The 25,996-nt window shown below is 44.6% G+C and overlaps 1 protein-coding gene across 1 annotated transcript; it reads right to left on the bottom strand.

Annotated features, from left to right (window-relative positions):
- Positions 1-4,360: 4,360 nt before the first annotated feature.
- Positions 4,361-6,219, bottom strand: LOC133917564 (transcription factor MYB16-like). Its single transcript, XM_062361445.1, has 3 exons — positions 6,032-6,219; positions 5,806-5,935; positions 4,361-5,292 (listed from the first exon to the last, which is right to left on the bottom strand). Exons 1-3 carry the CDS (start codon positions 6,165-6,167, stop codon positions 4,605-4,607), a joined length of 954 nt encoding a protein of 317 aa, XP_062217429.1. The 5' UTR covers positions 6,168-6,219; the 3' UTR covers positions 4,361-4,604.
- Positions 6,220-25,996: the final 19,777 nt, after the last annotated feature.

Genomic DNA, 25,996 nt, shown 5'->3' with positions numbered 1-25,996 from the left:
GGAGTGGGTGCAACGGGTTGCGATGATGGTGAATACGGAGTTTTTTATTTTTATATTTTCTAACATAAAAATTTATTTAAATATATTCCGGATGAAAAAATTTACAAAAATAGACGCCTACCACCCTCTCATGAGGCGGTTAGGTCCTTACCGGCCCCTGAGAGGGCAGTAAGCAGCCCAAAAACTCTTACCACCATCTCATGGGAGGGTAGGCCTTACAGCCCTGCGGTAAGCCCCCTTGCATCAACAGTTTCCCGTGGTGAACAGTACTCCGAAGTTCAATTTCCTCTTCTATCTTCTGTATTCAAAACAGTGATATTCTGTTGCTCCAAAAATTCTAAAACTTTTTGTAAGTGTTCCATAATCTATATTCAACCCATTTTAATTAAATTCACCCAAAAATCATGTGTATAATTTAAACTAAAATTCTCCAAAAAAAAAGCTACTTTTATAACTTATAGCAATTGTTAGGGCCTCAAATAAATTTCTAAAAATCTGGTAAAATTCACTAATATTCTTATTATATGATTTGATAATTTATAAAATTATTTTCATCCCTAGATTATGTGGTAAAAAAGTAGGATCCTTTGTAATGCACCATTTATATTATTTTTATAATTTCATGTGATATTCTTCTTTTAACTTAATTTGAATTCAAACATATATAATCCTAGTACTAAAATAATTTTAGAAATTATCACATCACATAAGAAGAATATTAGTGAATTTTACCAGATTTTTAGAAATTTATTTGAGACCCTAACAATTGCTAGAAGTTATAAAAGTAGCATTTTTTAGAGAATTTTAGTTTAAATTCTACACTGTATTTTAGGTGAATTTAATTAAAATAGGTTGCATATGGATTATAGAACACGTACAAAAAGTTTTAGGATTTTTGAAGCAGCAGAACATCACTATTTTAAACAGAAAAGGTAGCAAAAAATTGAACTTTAGAGTACTGCTCACTACGAGTAATGTTCATGGGAGTTACCGCCGTCTGAAAGGCTACATGCCCTTAAAAAAAACTGGCTATGGATGAACTGCTTACTGTCCTTTTAAGGGGTGGTAAGGGTCTAACCGTCTTATAAGAGAGCGATATGCGTTTATTTACTGTTCTCTTAAGGAGCGGTAAGTGCCTAACCGTCTCATGAGAGAGCGGTATGCGTCTATTTTTATAAATTTTTTCATCTGAGATATATTTAAATAAATTTTTATATTAAAAATAAAATAAAAACTCGGTGAATACGACGGTGAAGGCCTCCTCGATCGTGTTCCAGGCCGCACTGCCGGTAGGCGGCAGCACACGTCAATCAGGGCCGGTTCGGTGCTCGGACCTGGAAGGCTGGAACGCGAGCGGCACAGTCAATGGCCCGTTCGTTCGGACGCGAGGGAATCAGAGAAGTGCCCGGCAGGCAGGCTGACGGTGCGGTGAAGTTGCTTCGAGTGAGAGGGAAGGAAGATACAGAGGCTGTCTGGATGGGCCGTAGGCAGTGCCAGGGGAAGGCTCCATAGTAACGACGCGGTGAGCACTGCTTACATTACAGTACAGTTATTTCCACACACAAAAATACAACTGTTAGTAACTCAGGGTTTTTTTTTTACTGTCACCTCGTTAATCAACTCGAGAAGAGAGGACTGACTTCATTTGACCCCCAACAGAGTACAGATTAACCAAGGGAATTGAAGCAGTGCTACTGTGATACAGTAGTTGCCTAGTAGGAACTAAACCATAAACGCCGGCATGTTAATAACGTAGGCCGGACCGGTCTCTGCATAGTTTTCGCCGCGCCGCACCTCCTTGTTAGACGGACGGGCGTATAAACACTTGAAGGCCGAAAAATCTGTGACGCCTCCCGTGCTCATAAATTAAATCTTCGTGGTCTTTTACGACGTTGATGTGCAAGCCGACTTATCTACTCTGACATGCCTAGTCTAGTCGAGCGGTAGGTGTCACCGAGTTGATTAACGAGGCTATGTGCAGTGATGGAGCTTGAATAGGAATGTAGAGGAGGCCAGGCTACAAGAAACTCGCTAAGTTTAGTGATTTGATTTATTATGTAAGTGATAAAATAAATACTTCTATTAGAATTTTGTAAAACAAGAGGGGCCGTGGCCCCCTTTGGTCTCAAGAAGCTCCGTCAGTGGCTATGCGCGCCTTCTCAAGTCCAAACAGAGGCTCAAAATATATGTGGACTTGCACCGCAAATTTTGTTATTTTGTTTCCTCCGAAGAATGGGCTGCAGCTTCAATTCGTTGCTCCCGCTACAACCCAGGATTACGGTTCTAATCGCCTGCAGAGATTCCTTTGGTGCTGGTCTGCTGAGAACAATTATCAATACATCTCTGGTAATGATAACAATATACTTGTCCGGTTGGTCTGCAGAGAATCCTTTGATGCTCCGTTGATCAGACCTCAAGTAGAGATGAGACTAACCAACTAAGGTTCGAGTGTCTGGTAGATCTTATCTTGTTTCCGATCCTGTTGCCTTCGGTTAGTGGGAAGGTTCATGTTTTGCCTCTTTCTTTTTCAGCATTTTGAGCTCATATGCAAGGGCTAGTGGCAGGGGCGGGCACAGGTGAGGTCATGGGTGTACATATGTACACCCAAATATTTGTAAAAAATATTACTAGTTTGGTTGCTCGGAGCTTTCGGATTCACAAACGATTCTTGCGGAACGGCATCCAAACGACAGCGATCCAAACTTTCCATAAAATCGAGCCGAATCGCCGTTTCTCCCCATTCTCTCCCAGTTCAGCCCTTCTATTCAGCTGTTGCAAGATTGCCTCAAAAATCCATATTTTCAATCTCTTTTCCCTATAAGTTTAGACTTTCTAAAAGGCTCCAAAAAATCTACCAATTTTTGTGTAGGTTGTATAATTTATAAGCAACCCATTTTAACTGGCTGCACTTAAAAAGCCTAAACAGAATTCAAATTAAAATTCATTAAAGTTGATTATTTTTGCACATTTCATGATTTTTTAGAGCTTTAAAAGAATTCCCAAAAATAAGGAAAAAATCGCCAATATTCATCTTAATTAATGGGCTAATTTCTAAAATTATCTCCAGATCTAAGTTATATAGTGAAATTTCAAGCTTCTTCATATGACCTCACTTTTCATGAATTTGATCAATTCCAATTAAATGCAAATGCATGCAACAATTGTTCAAATATGATCAGAAATGATGCTCATATTGTATATGTATGTCAATTGTTGTTACTGAAAAAAAATATTTCCAGAGAATCTGGAACTAAAATATTTCTGAAAGACTCCAAACGCTAGGCGGGGCGCGGTGACGGCGCGGGCATGAGCGAGGCGCGGCGCACACGGCTAAGCGCGGGCACGATCACGATGAGTATGTACACCCAAGTTAAAAATGCTAGGCCCGCCACTGGCTAGTGGGAACTAAGATTTTGAGCAATGCTAGAGAACAAAACAGGCGGAAGAGCAGACTGATCTCGTTGTACAACTTACAAAATAGGAGCTTTTAACTTATAAAACAACATTTACACTTTTATAGTTTTACTACTATAAATTAATGTAAAATTATATATAGAAAATAATGCAAAAGCTTCATTTCGGAGACTGAACAACCCAAAATGGCAAATAAAAAATAACAGAGGGTGCATGTTAATACATTACGTCGAAGCATACCTTGACCTTAGGCGTAGATCCATCACTACTTGAGGAGAAACACAAATGAAAGCTAGGTAGAACTAGAAGCACGTTCTCCTCTTGTAGTTGCAAGACATATGTTGAGTTATTCTTTTAAAGGAATTTGATTGTTTTTTTTTTTTTTTGAAACGTAGGAATTTGATGTTGCATCTTCGGATTTGCTTAAAGATTCATATCAAATGCACCTTACCATCAAAGGCACCTTACCACTCGCCGATGACAACATGTTCGGGTTCAAGGACATATATGGAGGGGTGACAGTCAGGAAGGTTGCCATGGTATAGTGAATGCGGGCATGATGGGCTGTGGGCTAGGTGAGGGTGGTGGATGAGAGAAGTCTCACGATAGCGCATTAGATTTACCATGGAGAAAGAGATAGGTTGTGCAAGTGACACATAGAGAGGCAACAACGTCAACCAAGCTTAAGGGTAGGTCATGTCGGTATTGGACGACGCTAATAGGGTTGTTGTGGGGTGAGTTGACACAGTAGGCGGCTAGGATTTACGAGACAGGGTGCATATCACTAGTATATATGTAACAGTGGAGGAAATAGTGTAGCAGTTGAATATTGATATAAAGTTCTAAATGGTCTGGTTTGATAGAACCAAAGTATGGATGGATGGATAGTCCATCCCGATTTTTCTGAAACACTTGGAAGCACGTATTTTCAAGTGGACGTACATGATAGCTCAACGTTAACACTATTCTTTGTAGATCAGACTACATCAGAGAGGTGCACATAAACAAAATCAGTACATACTTATTGCACATAAATTTAAAATAAAAACACATAGACGGCCATTAGCACATAAACTAAAATTAAAACACCTAGCAACGTCCTTAACAAAGTAACATTAGCACAAGATCATTGCACGACAGCCACAGGGTCCTAATGCGCGAGTGCAAGCATGCAAGTTAGGCGTCGGCACTCAGAGCTCTGCCGCCGCCGACAAGTACATCGCCGGGTCCGTCACCGCCTCGGAAGTCATCGACGACGAAGATGACGACATGGACGAGTTGACCATGTTCAGTATGCTGCTCCAGTAGCCCTTGTCCTCCTCCTCCTGCTCATCGACGCTAGCGTCCGTCGACGTAGCTGCGAACCTCTGTTCCGCGCCGGCAACAGAACAGTCAAGAAGTACTCCGGCGAGGAAGCCTGGCTCGGCAGCGTCACCGAAGCGGTGCTGCTCTCCGAACGCTTCCCCGTAAGGGCGTGCGGTCTCAACGGCCGCGCGCGCCGCGCCGTGCATGTCGTGGGGCACACTGGCGAACAGCGCGCTCTCGGAGAAGCTCAACGTCGACGTCGGCGACTCGAGCCCACTGACCGCCGGCGCGGGCGCGGGCGATGGCGAGGCGAGGGCGCGCAGCTTGGCCTCGCGCGCCAGGCGCGCCTCGGCCTCGAGGCGCGCGCTCTCCCACTGCGCCGTGTGGCTGAGGTGCGCCGCGGCCCTGTATCGCGCGCCGGAGGCCGTCGAGGCGGCCGCTGCGTCGGCGCGGGGCTTGTGCGTGACCGGGTCGATGCCCATCTTGGCGAGCCGCTTCTTGAGGTGCGTGTTCCAGTAATTCTTGATCTCGTTGTCCGTGCGCTTCGGCAGGTGCGTCGCGATCGCCGACCACCTACGGATTGCACGCGAGGATGTCAGTCATTTTTCTCTGCAGTGTTTTTCATTTTTCACATGGATCTGAAGCAATGTATGTACTGCTGCAATGCAATAGTAAAACGGATGGGTGTAAATGATTAGAGGCGCGTGTGGTGCGAAGGGGGTTGAATTGAAGGAGCTCGTGGTGCAGGACAGACAGGTCGGGATGGCAGGAATGACGGGGCGGAGCAAGTCAACATGTCAGGGCGACAAGCGAGCGGTGACATTGGTCCAACGCCCTGACATGGATGGTGAGGCACAGGGAGGCTAGCAGGCTCGCCAACATTAATGACAAACTTGATCACTACCCGACCCTGGGTAAACCAAAGAAAAAAATAAGTTTTTTTTACACTTTTCACACGTTCGTGTAGATGCAGGTCGGATAGCTTCTGTGATCGTAGTACATTCCTGCCGAATTGCATGCGTATGCACGAGACACACGAGTGTTGTCGCAAGCGAATCAAGTACATGATGATCCATGAGTGATCACCTGTTTCCGAGGAGCGCGTGGAGCTGGATGATGGTCTGCTCCTCCTGGAGGGTGAACTTGCCCCGCTTGATGTCCGGCCGCAGGTAGTTGGTCCACCGGAGCCGGCAGCTCTTACCGCATCGCCTCAGCCCTGACGCCAAGAGAAACAACAACATGAGCACATGCATGAGCCACCATCCATCGACGAACACGCTTGTAGAAGAAACGCAAAGGAACGGGAGCTCACCGGCCTTGGCCGGCAGCGAGCGCCAGCAGCCGTGTCCGTGCAGCTCGATGAAGGCGAGCAGCCTCTGGTCCTCCTCCGGCGTCCAGGGCCCCTTCTTCAGCCCGGACTCCTTCTCGCAGCACGGCGACCGCCCCATCCGATCAGCCACCTGCAGCCAGACGCGCCGAGATCGCGAGAGAGCCTAGGAAGGCTAGCTCAGCAAAGCTCTAGCTAGTGGCCAAGTGATCCAGTGTTGCTAGCTAGCGACATAAATAGAGTGGGAGTGCGTGGTGTACTGGTGACTGGCGTCCGTGCTGCTGAGTAGCGAGTACTGACTGCCCAGCGTTGGATGAGAACCTTCTTGGGTTTCCGTGCGACCGCGACCCTGCCACGCCAAGGTGGCCCACCCGTCATGCGCACCGTGCGTTCCCAGGACGCGAGGGCAGGATCGGGGTTCCAGGTCTCCCGCTACCGCGCGACGATCTCCGCCGTCCAGACCAATCCAATCGGGCCGCACTTCCCCTACCATCATGCGCGCGCCGGCCGGGCAGGAAGGAACACACGTACGCACCCGACCTCGGCCGGTCGATGGAGACAGCGGTTTGGTTCGCCGCGGGCTACGGTTGCCGGCCTTCCTCCCGCGCTTCGCGGCGGCCGGCTCTCGACACGGGCGGCGCGGCCGTAGTACTAACGTACTGCCCGCGATGGGCGGCGTATTCATGCGCTTAAACAGTTTGGTCGACCGTGCCAGATTCGTTGCGTACGCCGCCGTGCTGTGACTGTGAGCAACGTGCACGCCTACATTTCGCCCAGATGCGACGGTCTTCCACTGCTCCGGTTGGGTGTTAACCATCCCGAGTCCTGGCATCCGGGAGATGGATCCGAGTTCATACTCGAAACAAACGTTTATTTTTTCGGGGGTACGAATCGAGAGGTTTGACTGCGTTTGGCGCGAGCCCATCTTGGCTGCACAGCACTGACTGATCGGATCACGCGGTCATCTCGTCGGAGCTGCCACATTTGAGATGCTGCCACTTCACTGTGCTTGGCAGCGTGTGTTGTTTTGGGGGTGCGTACTGGTCCTACACCGTGACGCATGGTGTGCTCTGTTCTGGCCAGGAGTTACGAAGGCGGTTGTTGCTTGCAGGTGAAACAAGGACCTGCTCCGTGGCGTTGCACAATTCACTCTGTTGACGTTTTCGGCGACTAGCTAGTTTGCACCGAGAGATGTCAGTTCCAGTCTTTCCCGATCTGAAAACCTAACTGTCTGCTCAAATACAAAAACTGCTCTTTCCTTTTATTTTAAAACACAGGAAAACTATGGTTAGGGACTTACAGAGAGAGCTCGGTGTAAAAGCTGTCCACTTGCGCTTGTATCATGGTAGGAACACTGGGTTGATTTTGCCATTAATTGTGCGGTTTCCATGGCCAATTGCCACAGGACCACACTGTAGACCGATTCCTGCACAGACCCATGTGCACCTACTCAAGGAATTATCAGCCGGTCTCAACTTTAACACTCAACGTGAAGACATGGTTTTTATTCGTGCCTTACCCTTTTTGAATTCTACCTAGCCAAGATCTGAAATTTTGGTTCCTCTGGAACACAGAAAAGGCATTTGCATGAATGCTTAGAGAATCCATGAAACAATTGTGGTCTACAAAAACTCCACAGATCAGTTGAAGAAAATGTCAGGAAACAATGGCGAGAACCCCAACCGCCTACCAAAATTAAGCGGTACGATCATAAATTGATTGGAACCTAGCTACGGATGGGGATGACGCTGACGAAGTCGCCACGGCCAGCATCCGCCGTCTCAGAACGACGTGACCCGCCACCCGATCAGGAGCAGACGTTCCTCGGATACTCGTCGTGCTCTACAGTCTGCACACTGATCTACAGTCACACCACCTGACAAAAAAAAAATCGACGTTGGTTGGGATCTTGATCCTGACAAAGTGAATAACAGACTCGCTACAGTGGATGTAATAACTAAAGATGTTCAAATAGATTGTGTTTATTGGGTCAATCAGAGGCATGGCACTGTAGATACGACCTAGGCACGGTACGGCCTGAGTCGATATGGGCCGAGCCGGCACGGCACGAGACCACTGGCCATACCTGGACCGAGCGCACGGCACGGCTTAGTCGAGTCGGGCCCGCACGGGCACGGCTCAGCCCAGGTCGGCACGGGCATGGCCCGGCTCGGGCACAAGGTGGCTCAGGAGGCACGGTCGGGCTGGACCGGCACGGTCGGGCTGGACCGGCACGGAACGGCCCGGGCACGCGGCGGCCCGCACGGCACGGCCCGGGCACGTGACGGCCTAGCACGACACAGCCGGCTCGGCACGGCACGACCCACCAAGCCGGCTCGGCACACGGCGGCCCACGGCACGGCACGGCCCAGCCGGCACGCGGGGGCACGACGGGCCGGCAGGGGCACGCGGTTTAACGGGTTAAACGGGTCGGGAACGGTCCATTTAACCTGTTAACCCGATATTTTTGAATTTTATAGCCGTTTTGTGACCGTTTGAGCTCCAAAAAATTCAAAAAAATTACAAAAATCACCATTTTTCACCTATAAATAAAGGAGCACCCTGCCCTTCTATTCCACACTAGCAACACTATTTTCTCTCTTGTTTCCTCCTCTCATTCTTGTCTTGAAATTCTTGAGAATTAGCGATAATTTGGTAAAATTAGTTTGAATTGTTGTAAAAAAATCCGAGCAATTCTAAAACCGTCATCCTGCTGACTTGCTGTCTTGAAGTTGAAGAAATCTTGGTGATTTTTTTGCATCGTTGTTGAGTCTTATTTTATTATTAGTTTTATTACTTGATTATTTCTAACTCTGAATATTTGCAATTTTTGTAGTGTCATTCGACATTGATCATGGATGCCGGTGATCATGATACATTCATAGATCATGATTTTTTTTCTCCAAGGACTCACAGGGGACTACGGCCCCTTTGATACCAATACTGCAGATGATGATGGATCCGACGGTGAACCTCCGGTTGGTTCACATGTAGGTGATGCAGTAGCAGTTCCATCGTCAGGCTCTACAAGTGCGCACATATTAGCAAGCACCGGGTCTAAAAGATCAAGAGCCGGTACTTCCGAAGTTTGGCAAGACTTTGAAAAGTTCTACAAAGAGGAAGATGGGGTAAGTGTCAGATATGCTAGGTGTTATATTTGCAAACATGAATTATCTGCAAAGCCCTCGGGTGGAACAGGGCACTTGAAGAGGCATGCAATAAGTTGCAAGCGAAAGAGTGGAGCAGCCATGAAACAGATGGTGTTGCAGTACAACCCCGATAGCTCTGTTCGTCATTGGAAGTACGACTCTACCAATGCTCGAAAAGAGCTATGTCGCTTCATTGCAACAGCGAATCTACCACTCAATATCGGTGAGTCTGCTGCATTTGAAGATTACATTAAGCAAGCTCATAATCCTAGGTTCACGCATGTTTCTAGATAGACAACTAGTAGGAATATAGTAAAATATTACAATGCGTGTCGTAGCAAGCTTAAAGAAATACTGCAAACATGTATATTTTCAGTTGCTTTGACCTCGGACATATGGGCAGGTAGGGCTAGAGAGGATTATCTTAGTGTGGTTACTCACTTTGTTAATAATGATTGGGAATTAGAAAAGAGAATAATAGGTTTTCGTTTGATTGACAACGTGCATACCGGTGAAAATATTGCTGAAAAAATATCTCAAGTAGTTGCAGAGTTTGGTCTCACGAATAAAATATTTTCTATCACTTTAGATAATGCCGGTGCAGATTCTAGAGCAATGGATATTCTTACTCTGTTGTTTAGTACATATGCTGAATCTTTCTTGTTACATCAATATTGTGCTTGTCATATTATCAATCTTATAGTAAAATCCGATTTGAAAAGGTTGTCGCAATACCTAGACGATTTTCGTACTGCAATATCTTTTGTGAACTCCTCTAACCAACGAATTGTAGCATATAAACAGTATTGTGTTGCAATGGGTGTGCGTCCACGTAAGTTTGCTCTAGATATGCCGGTGAGATGGAACTCTACTTTCTTGATGCTATATAAGAGCACATTTGGTGTGTTTATTCATACACATTACTATCAGTATGGGGTCAAACTTTACTCACAGAAGCGCATTGGTATGTTGTTGAAAGGATACTGGAGTTTCTTGAATTTTTTTTATGATTCAACTGTGAGTTTATCAGGAGTTTATTATCCAACATCTTGTTTAATAGTGCATAATATTGTTTAAATTGCTAGTCATTTAAACAATTATGAAAATGACAATCTTCTAAGAGATTGTGTAGTTCTTATAAAATCTAAATTCTTAAAGTATTGGAAAGAAATTCCTTTGTTGTACGTCTTTGCCTTTATTTTAGATCATAGAGCTAAAATTGCAGATTTCTGTAGAGTTCTCGCAATTATAGGTGATGCTCTTGGCCACGATTATTCTAATTATTATACTAATATTTGTTCTAAGTTATTCAAAGTTTATAGTAAATATGAAACAAAATATGACGAAGTTCGCCTGCAATGACTTCCACTAGCACCCACAACAAGTAAGAAGACGACAACGTGGGGGGAAATATTTGGTGCAGGTTCTTCATCAAGAAGTTCAGACTCTTCGTCACGATCGTCTACGAGCACCGGAATTCCAACATCCGGAGGGGAGCTAACTACCTTCATCGACAGTGACATTATCAGCCATGAACAAGAAAACTTCAACATACTGCAATGGTGGCATGAGCACAAGATGAATTATCCAATGTTTTCACTGTTAGCGCGAGATTTGTTAACGGTTCTTGTATCTATAGTTTCTTCTGAGGCTGTCTTCAGTCTTACTGGAAGGATAATCGAAGAGAGAAGAACAAATCTGTCAAGTGAGTTGGTTGAAATACTCACTATAGTAAAGGATTGGGAACAAGCTAACGTACGAATGCAACACACTGTAGAAAACACTAAGCTTGAAGAATCATTCCAAAATTTGTATCTAGATGCTGATGAGAACGTGTAATTTCAAATTTTCTGAGCTAGGTTGTACTCTTTTTTCCTTTGCTAGAAAGTTTTTTAATGAGGCAACCTATCAATAAAGCTCATTTTTAGAATTAATCATGTGTCTCTATTATTTCTAAGTTTTTTATTTTATTCATGTTTTTTGTTTATTTTTTTTAAAAATAACCCCCACGGCCCCACCCCCACCTACCTCTCCTCTCATCTTGGCCTATAAATACCATCTCAAACTCCATGTGATCTCATCGGCCACTCATCTCTCTTTTCCTAGTTGCTAGCCAAGTAGCCAGTAGCCACTTCACATCAAGAAATCAATTCCATATTTCAATTCATGGATCAAGACGCCGAGAACTCGCGTGCATGGTTATGGGTGTGGCAATATTTTGAAAAGGTCTTTAGAGAAATTAACGGGGAACAAATAAGATTTGCTAAGTGTAATATATGCAGCAAAGAATTAGGTGCCAGATCTCCAAATGGAACAGGACACTTGAGGAAGTATATTAAATATTGCAAGCAAAATTCTGGGGTTTCTAATGAAATCATGTAATTTTCGGAGTATAATCATAGGTTGTACTCTTTTTTTCTTCTAGTAGAAAGGTTTTTAACGAGGCAACCAATCAATAAAGCTCTTATGTATTTATTTTCTATATTTTTATTCTTTTTTTTGGAATTTTTTAGCTATTATTTTTTATTTTTTCCTATTTTTGGAGTGCTGACAGGCCGAGCGTGCCTCTACCGTGCCCGTCGTGCCTTTACCGTGCCGACCGGGCCTGTCATGCCGACCGTGCCGTGGGCCGGCCCAGCACGGCACGGTGACAGCTGGGTCGTGCCGTGGGCCAACGACTCGGCACGCGGGCCAGCATGGCACGGCCCGTTACAGTAAATAGGCCAATCGGGCCGTGCCGATTTCAGGTCGTGCCAAGCTGGGCCCGTTCCAGGCCGGCCTGATTGGCCCATTTGGTCATCTTTAGTAATAACCGTAGCTTCTTATTATTACATCGATCAGGTGATGGTATTATAGTCATACCTCGACTACCAATCATTATTACATTTGTGTTCCTTATCCAAAAAATATTCCTTTTAACACTATACTTCTTAGGTATTTCTATCAATATATATTTGCATAGCCCTATCCTAAGTGGACCCGACACATGTACCAAAGGGCTCACATTGGGTCTCCCTTTGAGGCTACTGGCGGGTTCCCTGTGGTTACCTTCTCGTCAGATTCTTGCTCAGCCCGCATGATCCTATTAGTGTAGACCTTCATTCTTTTATCGAAGGTTCTTACGTCGTATCACTTCGTTCTCAGGGCTTCATTGCACCCTTCATCTTCCAGGCTTCGTCGCATCCTTTCGTCCTTTGGTCCTCGCATCTGGGCTTCGCCTCCTGAGCTTTGCTACCGCTTTCGCCTTTTGGTATTCCCTTCTTCATGTGCTCCCTTAGGGATCAACACTTGCATCATTGAACCTCCAATCCTTTGTTATATGCCTTTCGGACTAATCCCTATCGAGTATAGAAAAAACATATGTCTCAACATTAGCCTTGCTATTTTACCTTTGGGGTTGGCTTGATATGGCCGAAGTCAATGAGCAAGAGCCAATATGGTACCACTCCACCAATAGTGGCCCCTTCGCGGTTTTAGTTCTGACTTATAAGGCCATGTTTGGTTGGATTTTTCCTGGCTTCTCAGGCTGTTGAGAACCTAACTTTTGAAAAGTTGAAAAACTGGTTTATGAGGAAATGAACTAAAAGCTGATAAGCTGGTTGAAATGAGCTTTTCTGGCTTTTGGCGTGCTGAGAAGCTAAAAATTTATTGCAAAAGCCAATAGCAAAAAGCCAGAAGCCAGCTTTTCAACCCAAAAGCCAAAAGCCTCAGCCCAACCAAACACAGCCTTAGATGAGCAAAGCTGAGAATCTTTAGACAATGGGTGGTACCCTTCTCCCAGTCCCCCCTTCGGCCTGCTGAAGTCAACCCCAAAAGCAACAAAGTTAACTTGTGGTTCGAAAGAAAAAAGATATATGCATTAAACCAGAATATACCCTTTCGTTCATCACACGGTGAGAACAAAATATATCCTTCGAATGATAAGACCACCAACTCGGCTACACTAGATGGTGCCGAAATATACCCTTCGCGTGACCTATACAAAATAGTTATTCATGACACCTACACCAAGTTACTGCCCCTCTTGCGAGGTGTACTACTTGAGGGCTGGCACAAACCAAATGCCTGATGGCCACTAAAATATTGCGGGAACACTTTTGATGATGATCGAAGCATTCGCTATGATGCCACATTGCTACATGTAGTACTCAACCCCACCATGGTAGTCGTGCCAACCGAGGAAGTGGATGCAGTCCTTGCGAAAGTCTACAAAGTCTTTATCTCCAGGGAGCATATACCATGTGTTGTCCCAACTCTACAGGATGATCTTGCCATGAAGCTCCGAGGCCTAGTTCCAGCCTTCGCACATTATGAAGTTGTTAAGCAAAAAACGATCCACGAAATTGTACAGTGCACGTGGAGGATGGACCCATTGGGTGTTCACAAGAGGCGGAATCCACATCTTATCAGCACGAAGGAGGAGCACATGGCCCCCAGCCTGAATGATGCATGTGTCCTCTTCGCCTTTGGGCCATACCTTCACCCAGAAATCTTCTATCAGTCCGAAAACCTAGCCACCTATGCTGCCAATGCACCACCACGATGCCTCCATGAAGCATTCTCCCGTCTTGAGGTAATGGTCGCGGTTCATGTAGATGACGATGAAGGTTCCTGCTTCAGCCTCTGTTTTTGGGCGCACAAAGAAATCCCTCAATAGTTTGCTTCGAGCTCACTCCAGGAGTCTTGGTAGCGTGAAGGTGTCCCCTGTCAATGGGTTTGCGATCACTGCTGCAAAGTCATCATGCCGGTTGAATCCTATGAGGTAACTTGCCTTAAAGGTTGTAACCCTCGATCTCCCTCCTACAAACGTCGGGACACGTATGCTAAAGAGCCTTTCTTCGATCAGCGAGTAGAAGAAGACCTCACCCGATTCATGGACCTTGTCACTCAAGAGGATCCGCGGGATGAACTACAAATGTTCTTCACGGTGGATGTTGTCGCGTCATAGGGTTCATATCGCTCTGAAGGACGCGAAGTACCTCGACTCATCGAAGTGATCAACAATGCTTTGGAGGGTCAGCCATGGAAGTCCTACCCAGTCCATGACTGCCTTCGATGAAACTTGAGCTAAATGGACGTTGTTAACCGAGGAGTGGAAAGGAGAGCCGAGTGAGTTTGAGCTCCTATGAGGTTATGTGGGAATTACAGCGGAGGTTTCATATTTATGGCAGCGAGATAAGCCAATTTTTAGGATGCGAATAGTCACATGTCATTTGGAGTTAAGTGGCAACGCTTGCAATTTCCGATAGAATGTCATGAGTCACAGTACCTCCGCCGCATGCATTTATGACGTCGTACGGTGGCTAAGGAGGTATCTGGACATTATGTGGCCCCTCTCTCTTTCAACCACATATCACTCCCACGTCTCGTGATTTTGGCTGCTCAAACGTGTTACGGACATTAACAGGATTATGCATCATGACACGTGTCAGCTTACTGTTTGCCCTATGTGCGATAGTGTGTTCTATGTCTTCCGCTCGTACCATTTGGGTGCGGGATATATATATGGGTGACGCCCTTTGCAGTAATTCATTCCCCGCTCTCTTGGTCGGTTTTTACTCCTATCACCCCCTTGCCTTTGCTAAGTTCTCTAGGCTGCTCTCGACCCTTCAGGTAGCCAACCCTTCGTTCTTTCTGGTTTTTCCTTCCTTCCCTTTGGCAAGATGATGAAGTCCGTGCTCCAACATGCCAGTGACAAGGCTCCTTTGACACCGTACTTCGGGGGTCAGTTGGTGCACCAACGAATAGATCGAGCTGCTGGTGGAGAAGGGCTAGCTTCACAAAACCAATGATGCCGAGGTGCCTTCTCCTGAAGAGTCGACCCTGTAGCTACGCAAGGACAAAGTCATGGTTTTCATCAAAAAATTTGTCGATGGCCTTCGCTTCCCATGGATAGCTATGTTGGCTACCATCTTAAATTGGTCCGAGTTGAAAATTCAGCAACTAACGTCAAACACCATCGTCCGCCTCTTTGCTTTTTCGTGGGCCTAGCAGTCCCAAGGTCAGCAACCCAGCTTTACAGCCTTTGCATACCTCCACTATGTGCACTATCAGCTGAAGAAGTTGCAGGTGAACGGGGAGGAGTGTGTCAACTCATATGGCAATGTATCCTTCGTTCTCCTAGGGGGTGGAGTTGCTTGTTAAGGCTCAATGGAACCATTGGGGTAACGACTGGACCGAGTTCTGGTTCTACCATCACATTCCTAACAAATTGAATATGTCCACCAATGCCAAGGAAATCCTCTTCCAAAGGAGGCCGAAGGTGGAGTTCACGGAGTCAAGGCAAGGTTCTAGGCCATCACGATGATTTCGAGATGTCTTGGTTTCTACGACCTCGTCAAGGAATACTACGCTGCTGGTGTTGGGCCTCTCTCCTTCAGTTGGAAGTTCAACGAGCTACCTACGGAGTCCTCAAACGAGCTTCAATTTTTAAAGATTCATCTTGAAGGGGCGTCGGGTAAGCTTGGATATCCCCTTTGATATGGTTTTTTGGTGATTTATTTGGATTGCTTATTCTTTGTTTCAGGGACCGCCAAGGAGGTTTATGCAAAAGCGGAGGTCCTGTTCATGCCGTATATGTGGCTTGAGCATGACAAATTTTCCACGAAGGTGAAGGACGCATGGCTCAATCATGTTATGGACGTCTGCTGCCTTGTCTACAAGTCTCGTTTTCCACCTCTAGAGGGTACGCGAAGGCGAAAGGTGACAGAGGTGGCCACTGATGACACCTCTTTGTCTACTGTTGCTCAAAAGGTTCCCCGTCGCAGCCTTGAGGCTTCAAATGAATGGGGCCTTAAGAGGTGGTAGGCAGCCTCGGCCGTCGAAGGCCATGGCGAAAACTGTTGCACGCCAACAAAACTTGGCAACGATGGTGATGTGGCGGTCACCTCGTCTATCCCGAAGGCCTCAATAACCTCTCCAATTGTTGTGATGCCTCTGACCATCTTATCTTCTTCACGTAGAGGTGGCCTTGCTGTTTGAAATGCCCTTCGCCTGTTTGACTCATACTCGGGGGATGACAAGGCCGATGCAAGAAAAGCCCCACTTCTCGCTATGGCCCCCAGAAGGTCTCCCGATGATGGCCCCCATGCCCACTCAGATGGCTCAGCTGGGGAGAAGACTTTGAGTAACTTTCTTCTATTCTTATTTTGGCTCCGATGAGCTTGATCTTATGCTTTGTTTTGTAGCAGAGAGCATGTGTCCACGCGACCCCCCCCCCCGGTCTAGCTCGGTCGAGGGAAATACAAGTTGCTGATGGGGACTTTTGATATCCTGTAGCTGAGCGGTAGCACTTCGGCCTCCGAAGGTTTTGACTATGCCAACCTCTTTGGGAGGCCAACTACCTCAAATGCTCTTCTCGCGCTTGTTGAATTGTTTCAACAAACACAGATTGAGGTGATGTCTACAAACTATACCTCCTCCGTCCTGATGGACCATCTCATTATTTGGCACACGAAGGTGCAGTTTCATGTGTTTTGTTTGTAGTACTGTTTCATCAGCATTAACTTAACGTATTTATTTTCTAAAAGGGGCTAGTTTTGGCACGGGGGGCGAAAGGTTGTTGCTAATACCCGATCCTAGCTGGATGAGGCTATATCCAAGTGCATGCGTGCTGAGGAGGAGGTTAAGGACCTTCGAGCCAGCCTCGAGGAGGAGCGCAATCAACGGCTTGCCTTGGAGGATGCCCTTAAGGAAGAAAAGAAACTGCGATTCATTTCTGATGCTGCCCTCAAGAGGGAAAAGAAGCGAAGGCTCACCTCTCATGCCACCCTCGGGGAAGAGAAGGAGAAATGACTCACCACAGAGGCTGCCCTCGAGAAGGAGTAGGAAAAAGGCTTGCTTCCAATGTCGTCCTTGAGCACGAGAAAGCGGCCTTAGAGGGGGATTTAGCTTCTCTCGCGAAGGATGCTCACGCTACCACTGTCACAATATCCATGGTGCTTCTTGAGCTCGGTGTGAGTGGCACACCCCCCTTCCGAGCAAAGCTGACCTCTGGGGTGCCCTCAGGTGGATTCATCACGCCACTGCTTTCCGTAAGTCCAACGTGTGCAACTTCAGCGACTTCTGTGTTGGGGCATCTATCAAAGCCACCTTCATTGCTTTGAAGGTGACTGGCTACTCCCATTTCAATGCTCTTGGTGCACCGAGTTATGAATTCCCAGCGAAATCTAGCGTGAAGACTATGAATCGTGAGGTGAGGGTGGCTTGTCGTGCCTTCTTTGAGAAGTACCGGTATTCCCGCGGCCAAGCCGAAGCCATCATTGGCGCCGCGTTAGGGCAAGTACCTCAGCTTCAGTGGCTGCTGTGCCCAAAGGATTGTGTGGCGAGGACACTGCGGAGGGAGGCCAAAGTGGAGGAGGCAACATTGGAGGAGCCCAGATGTGAATCTTTGAACCTGGCTATGCCAATCCTTCAATTAAGTTCTAGGATATGTCATAGGCCAAGGCTTTCGCTTCGCTTTTGTAAACACTTCAGTCTTTGTTAAGTTTTTTTTGTAAGGCATGCTTTTGGTAATGAAACAAGCTTTTGTTAGCCATACTTCTTATGCCTTTTCTTCGCTCTTTCAGCTTTCAAATGCACTGCCAACCACTGCCCTCAGCCTATTTTCAGAGGGGAGAAGAACCTATCAACGGGCCCCGACCCGAAGGGATCTTTATTAGATGTAATTCCTATGAACATGGAGTATAAAGGTCTTTATATGCTTCACGCAACATGGCGAAGATTTCTCATTCGGCATCCCTAAGGGAATTTTGAACATTATTACCGCGAGTAAAGGGCTATCCAGGATGCCTATAATGTGGCGGCTCGAGAGTTCTGGGAGAATGTTGACAATTCAGTGCTAAAAGCCCGAAGGAAGCATAGGGTTGCGCAACCTTGTTCAAAGGCAAATCTGATGATCCCTAAGGAGGAGCTTGTTGGAGAGGACAGGTCAGTTGCGCTTGACGCGTTTGTCGAGGTTTTATCCTCTAAGTCCCTTCGCTCCGGGGATTGGTCCAACAAGGAAATGGACCCCGAAGCTTCTTTTGATGCTAGGCATGGCTTCGCCTTCCAACTGGCGCACATCCATAAATGTAGGGAGATGTTTTCGGGTAATCCTTCGGGATCTTTGACTGATCCCCCAACTCCTTTGTAATATTGTAATATTATATGTTGTAATAATGTGTTGGCAATTTGCTTCGTAGTTTGTCTCGCTCATTTGCTCCATTTGAAGCGAGGCATTCGGTTACGAAAACTTTCTAGGCACGGTTAGTCATGTGCCATCCGTTGTCATAGTACTAGCCTTCGCAGCCTTTATTTTTGCTTAGTTCAACTTCTCTCTCTCTCTCTCTCTCTCTCTCTCTCTCTTTGAGTTGCCTGGGGACCTTTAGGCGGCTGCCCTTCGGGCCCTTAGGTCTAAACGATCCTTCAAGCGACGGGTCCTTCGATGGCCCCGGACGAAGGAACCATTGGACTACGCCCCCTTGTTAACACAAATGAGTCATTAGGTGTCTGTCCTTCGCGGCCCTTAGGCTTGATAGTTTTTGAAATGGCTAGTCTGTGTTTGGACCAAGACCCTTCGTTTCCATTGACGGATTCTTAGGCGCCAGGTCTCTAGGACCCTTGGTTTTGCCCAGCTTTGGGGGTGTCGAGCCCATACTTTGGGCGACAACCCTCTATTTAATATGGGAGATCCTTAGATGTCAGCCCTTCAGGGCCCTTAGGCTAGTCCAATTCTTTGAGGTGTCGAGTCCATACATGGATGACGACACTCCATTTAACATAGGCGAGTCCTTAGACATCGGCTCTTCAGGGCCCTTAGGCTCGCCTGATTCTTTGAGGTGCAAGCCCATACGTGGACAACAACTCTCTATTTAAAACATGGGCGAGTCCTTAGACATCAACCCTTTGGGGCCCTTAGGCTCACCTGATTTTCTGAGGTGTCAAGACCATACGTGGGCGACATTTGACATGGGTGAGTCCTTAGATGTCCGCCATAGGGGAGCCCCTTAGGCTACTACCCTCTTTGGTTACAGGCAAGCCATTAGACATCAACCCTCTAGAGCCCTTAGGCTCGTTCGGTCATCTTCTCATCAGATTCTTGCTAACCTGTAGGTTCTTTTTGAGGTAGAACTTCGTTCTCTTATCAAAGGATCTTTCGTCGCATCCATTCGACATCATGGCTTTGTTGTACCCATCGTTTTTCGGGCTTCACCACATCCCCTCGTCCTCCAGTCCTCGCATCCGAGGTTTGCCTCCTGGGCTTCGCTACCGTTTTTACTCTTTGGTATTCCCTTCTTTATGTGCTCCCTTCGGGGCTATCACTTGTATCCTCGGACCTTCAATCCTTCGTGTACGCCCTTCGGTCTAATTTCTGCAAAGTATAAGAAAAACATCTATCTCTACATGCCTTTAGGGTTGATTGATATAGTTGAAGTAAACGAGGAGTCAACATGGTATCACTCCCCAACAATGTTCATGTGAAGAGAGAACACACAGACGCAGACCAATACTACCGGAAAAGTTACTGCTGAGCACACACGGCACCTTCTCTGTTTCACGCACCAGGAATAGTCAGCCCCGGCAGTGCAATACGGATCGGATCTTATTTGATTAGATCAGGTGGCCGTGGCAGAGTTTAACTTCAACCTGAAGCAGCTCGCGCAGTAAACCGAGGTGAAGACTGAGGAGAGGGAATTCAACTGGCGACCCACTGACACAGTCAGTGCTCGTATTTTCAGCGTGGACCGGCAAGCGTACATTTATGGCAGTAAGAATTGCAGCGATACACCGGGGTGGGGGGGGGGCAGTTTTTTTCTTCTCCTCACTTTTGGTGAGAATTTACGCTGTGCGATGCACATGCAGACAGCACGACCGTGTAGTGGTGCAGTGACTGCTTAAATGAGCGCGCATGATCTTATTTATTACGGGAAAACCAGCGGTCCAACGATTGCTTTTCAGGACCCCTTCCGTTCTGTTCCTGCCCTCCGCTTCAAGATGGACTTCTATCATCTATTCTTACTGCAGACTTCAGCTTTCAGTCCAGTAACATGCATGTTCTTTGTCGTAACTGGAACAGGTAACAGGGGACTAAGGTTAGTCCGACGGAGCATTTGAAGCAGTCTTGCCTAATTGTTCAGTCACAGCTAGCAGGTCCAATAAAAGCATGCATGCTCTCTGGGTCGTTCGCTCCATCCAATTTCAGAATTCGATCGGACAAAGCAGGCACGCGTCCCTGCACGCAAGGAGCCAACCGCTCTTGTGTTCGTACGCGCGAGGCGCGATCGGCGCGCGCAGCGGATCGAGCGAACGTAACCGAACGGATAGAGTGGACGGCGCAACCACCGGCCGGGCCGGGGCCTGGGTGGCGCGCGGCGACAGCGACGCATGGCTCCATCCATCAGTGGTATAGGAGAAGCAAGGACGACATGTCTGTGCGTCCTAGCTCATTCCCTGGGTTTATTGGCACGCATGCGAGCGACGCGCGAAAAGACAAAAGGCTTGCGGCGCGGGTCACTCGCCGCCGGCCGGCCGGCCGGCCGGCCTCTCCGCGACGAGACGAGGGCCGGGGCTTCTTTATTTCTCGCGCGTTTAAGGCACCGCACGCTGACGCGCGCAGCAGGCTGCTGAACTCCGGTGCGTGTACCGGTCGGCGTACGTGCTTGTGTTGGCCGACGGGTTAGATCTGATATGATGGTACCGCGTAATCATACGGTTTAGTCACCGCGACGTCCTTTGTGATTACGCCGTAGATGTGATGTGATGTGCCTTGTACATGCAATGTCGATGGATCGAGCATTCATGAGCATGAACTTAGTAGCTAGTTGATCGGATCGCGCGGTAGGTGTGATCGGTTTTGTGCTACCTTACGTACGTACGTACGTAGTTCAGAAACATGGAAAGTAGGAAAAATTAGCTAGGGCTTGGTATACTTAGTAGAGTTGAGGTCCCCACGTCAGATTGTTCTTACAAGTAATTTTACTTGCTTGTGTTAGTAAATTTACTGATAATGCTCACACAGAAACTTGCTTGTGTCAGTAAATTTGATAATGATCACACAGAAACATGTTTTTGTTACTATATTAAAACTAGAGCAAATTTTGCTTGGGATCATGTATTAGTGCAATTAGTGCACTTTGAACATCTTTTAACAATAAGTGTCACTTTTAACCATATATTTCATATCAACATTTTATTTTGCACTGTGTTTAAAGAATGAGCATTTTACCATGCTCACATGAAGAACAGTCGTATCCACACTTTGTCCTTAGCTTCACGTATTCAACTGTAAAATCATCCTATGTGTACTCTTATCATCTAATACATGTTTGTTGCATTGAATAGAGACAGTATTGCGAAGATAGGTGGTAGTGAGGTAGATATGGCCCAGGTACGGTGGTGTGGCGGTGCACTGGCACCTTGAGGAGTGATGGTAGCGAGGTACACGTAGCAAGAGTAGAGCATCTATATAGGCGACGATTTGAGATGGCGGTGTCAATAAGGAATATAAGCATATGTCGAAGTCTACGAGCCATAATACTTGGATTTTGGAGGCTGATACGGAGAGATAGCTCTAGCATCTTCAAGCCAGATGAGGAAGAAGGCAAGGAAAAATGAACAAAGAGAAAGAAAATTAGGCATGAATGAGCAGTCCACCTTCCCAATTGAATATGTGGAGTTGAGGTAGATTGAACTGCTTGCCACGTGAGCACAATCATAGACTGAATCCTTAAACATAATGCAAACTAAAATATTAATATAAAATATATGATTAAAAATGATATCTATTATAAATATGATTCAAAATACACTAATTATACTAATACATGATCCAAAATGAAATTTGCTCGTAATATATTCTACTAACCATCACAGCCGGATCCGTGACGCAATGGTAGCTCGTCTGACTTTAGATAAGAAGGTTGCGTGTTCCATTCACGTCCGGGTTCATACTCTCGATCCGTTTCGGTTAACTTTTTTTTATTCTCATAAGGATTTGCTGTGCCAGTCCGCCAACACCATTATGGGCCTGTACCCAATTGGACATAACTTACGGGCCTTTTTCTTGAATGGCCCAAATCGCCTTGTCTTCCTGTATGCCTCCCATCATTTCTTTTCCTCTCCCTTCCAGTTCGCCCCCTTCCGGAGACTCTCCGTCCTGACCCAATTCTGATTTCAAAAACTTATTTTTGCGTACTCTTCCACAATTTTAATATTACTTAGAATTTCGGTTAACATGCCTGCTGGTTCAATTATTCTTGAAAGTATCTCAAGAATTTCCAGTTCCAGTGTAGCTCAATCTCAGAAGAATCTCTAACCGGCCAAGCCAAACCTTTCAAGCTTCAACTAATAAAGCAAAACCTAACAAAGTCACGGATCAAATACATACATGCACGCATGCATACGTACGTACGTACGTACTCCATGTCCCATCCATGCCACACCGGTTCCAATTCCCCTGTCCTTTTTGAACTCCAATCTTGTGCAATATTCTTTTCGCACGCATCTCCTCTTTGTGTCGAGCAGCTTTGGTCAGTTAGATCTAGTGGCGTCTCCTGCTGATGGGGATGTGCCTGCTTTCCGTGACACGTCTCGACCCGGTTCATTGCACTACACGAGCTGGTGGCAACATTCATTTTCATGCAACCGTCGCGCTCTTCTAGTACTGCGAGAACAACAGACCGCCCATAGTTTCGCGCCACTTTGGCCTCCGGAAGGGTACAAACGTGTATATATTGAGGGGACGAAGTGTTTCCCATTGTGTCTGAGGGTGACAATAAAAGCTTTGATATTATCATCTCACACACCAAAGTTGGATCGATTTGCTTAACTTAGGGTTTATTAAAAAAGTTTATCTCTTAACTGTTGTTTTTAGTCTGTTTGTCTCTCTGAACCGTAAAATCAGATATTTCACCTCCTCCAACTATTTAAACTAGTATAATTTACCTTTTTAAATTTTTTATGATAGTTTCATCCTATATGGCTACAACTCAACCTGCTTTGTTAGCTATGTTTCGTTGACATGGCACCAAAAAATTCAAAAAAATCATAAAAAAATTAAAAATACTAGAGCAATTATAAGATCTTATGTGAAAAATTCAAAAATAATGTCATCTGCATCATATTTAATGTAGAGGGAGCTTGGAAAAAAAAAGAAAATATGTGCTTTAAAAAGTGTGCAACTCATTTATTAACTCATGTTAAGAAAAATATTAACATGCAAACATATTTTTTTATATAGGTGTACTTAAGAGGAACTATAAAATTAGTTTCACTTCATTTAAAGTTTTATTAATTTCTCCATGATTTTTACAAAGTTTAGAAGCATAAGGTGAGCATGTTGGTTTTTGTTGGTTTTTTTTTCTAAAATTGATAACTAATTCATCTGAGCTTCAAATCAAGTGAAACTTTGGTTTCCTTGTAACAAGATCTACCTGATAAAAGTATTTATACTTATGAAGAAGTTGTATATTTTTTGTGAGAAAAGTTATTTGCTAAATCTAGTTAAATGCATAGTTAATTATTTGCTAATCCAAAAATCATGAAATCAATTTTTTTAGTCTTCTTACATGATCCTATATCTTCTAAAAATACATTAAATCATAAAATAGTTATTGTAACATGCATGATTGAGTAAATATGTTGCAACTAGACTAATTCATAACTAATCCATCCCACCCAAAATTAGTGAAACCACTTTTATTAATTTACTTAAACAATGCTTTGTGTATGAAAAATAATGGTAGACATGACAAATTTATTTACGGCGCTTTTTCTTAGCATGATCACTTTATGCTTGTGAACTTTGTAAAAATTATGGAGAAATTAATAGAACTCTAAATGAAGTGAAACTAATTTTATAGATCCTCTTAATACACTCTACACATAAAAAAAATGTTTTTGCATGTTAATATTTTCCTCGATGTGAGTTAATAATGAGTTGCACGCTTTTTAAAGTACACTTTTTTCTTTTTTTTCTAAGCTTCCTCTCCATGAAATATGATGTAAAGGAAAAAAAATTTATTTTCACATAAGGTTTTAGAATTGTCTTTAGTATTTTTATTTTTTTTGAATTTTTTTATGCCCACAGTGCTTCCAACAGGGTAGATTGAATTGTCACCATGTAGGACGAAACAACCATTAAAACCAATTAAAAAGGTAAATTACGTCAATTTGAATAGTTAGAGGAGATAAGATATCTAATTTTATGATTCAAAGGGACCAACAGAGTTAAACAATAGTTAAGAAAGGCAATATAAACTTTTTCCGTTTATTTTTTTTCTGAAAAACTAGCTGAAGGAGCCTGGACTTCACTAGCCACATTAAGATGCATGTACTGACATATTGTTCATTCGATCTAGCGAGTGTGTGCTTAACATCGAATGGTTGTTCTATACGTCCACACATCACAGGCTCACAGCTGGATGATCGGATTTTTAACCAGTAGTACGCGACATGTTCCCAAGCCATAGGCCACATCAGCTTCGATAACTTTCATCCAATCATGAACAAATAAATAAAAGAGATAATAGTAAATTTGCCATTGTTTTAAATTATTATTGTAAATTTGTTATTAAAAAATTAAAAAAATACCACAAGAACTGTCATTCGAGTGACATTCTTGCAAAAAATAAAAAATCAGTGACAAATTTGCAAATACCACATCTTATATTTACTAATTGAAGGCTCCTTTTGGTGCATTCACGTTAATCCTAGAAAAATCATAGAAATTCTTATAAAAAAGTAAAATATCTAACCGTCGAATTGATTGATTGACTAACTGTAACTATGGATCAACAATCAGACGAAACAACATAGAAAATTAAAATACAAATTATAGAGTCCAGCTCTAATACTACTTCTTGCCTTGACTTTCCTTCCTTTTTTGTTGTAGATATCGTTTGTCCAACAAGATTACGTTAGCAAACTCCAACTTAGTTACGTTAGCAATCAATACACTTTTTTAAATCAATTAAAATATACCAATTAAATATGCGTGTAATCAACATTACAAAATTAAAACAACAGAACGCAAACATATTACGAATTATCACATAAAAATAATATCAAAGAATTTGTAATGTATTTTTAAAAAATAATATGAGACAGGGTGATGACACTAAAAATAATAATAATTTAAAAAATAAGAAACAAATAAAAATCAATTTGCATAACACATAAAATGAAAAATATAAATTAGATCTATTCACAAGTAATAAACATGATTCCAATATTATAAACAAAAATTATATTTATATTTTACATTCTAATATTTAAATATAAATAGCTGATGTATCTTAGCATACAACTATTATTAATACAAATATTTACAATTCAGCCGTAAGCTAAATTTCTAGTCTATGCAGTCGCACGTGTTGATGCGCCAGTAATAAAAATAGCAATCGATCTCCCTGTACTGCACAATGGATATAACTACAAACATAAAACCAAATCTTGTTAATTGATTAAATCCACCCTGCGTCTCTATCTAAAACTTCAGGTCGACAGGTGCGAATAGAATTCTGGAGGCCAGAGGACGAACCAAGATGTCCAAACTCCAAAGATACGAGACAGATTAAAGAAGGCGAGGAGATATGCTAAGATATTAGCCCTGCGCTGATACGGGCCAGGCTAACCAAATCGAGGATCTAGAAGGGCGCAGGATTTGCTCATATATTTTTAGCAGGTGAACAAACTTCCCTTTTCGTTAGTAGTAGCTAGGGTGCTGCTGCCCATGATTCAGCTGGAGCCCATAGGTCCGTGTTGGACTGAAAACAACATGAGCAAGCTGAGCTTTTGTCACCGGGTGGATGGATGGATTATT

Source organism: Phragmites australis, chromosome 5, assembly GCF_958298935.1.
Source record: "Phragmites australis chromosome 5, lpPhrAust1.1, whole genome shotgun sequence".
Lineage (NCBI taxonomy): Eukaryota > Viridiplantae > Streptophyta > Magnoliopsida > Poales > Poaceae > Phragmites > Phragmites australis.
Note: the sequence above shows the minus strand (reverse complement) of the source record. Positions and strands in the feature narration are given on the sequence as shown.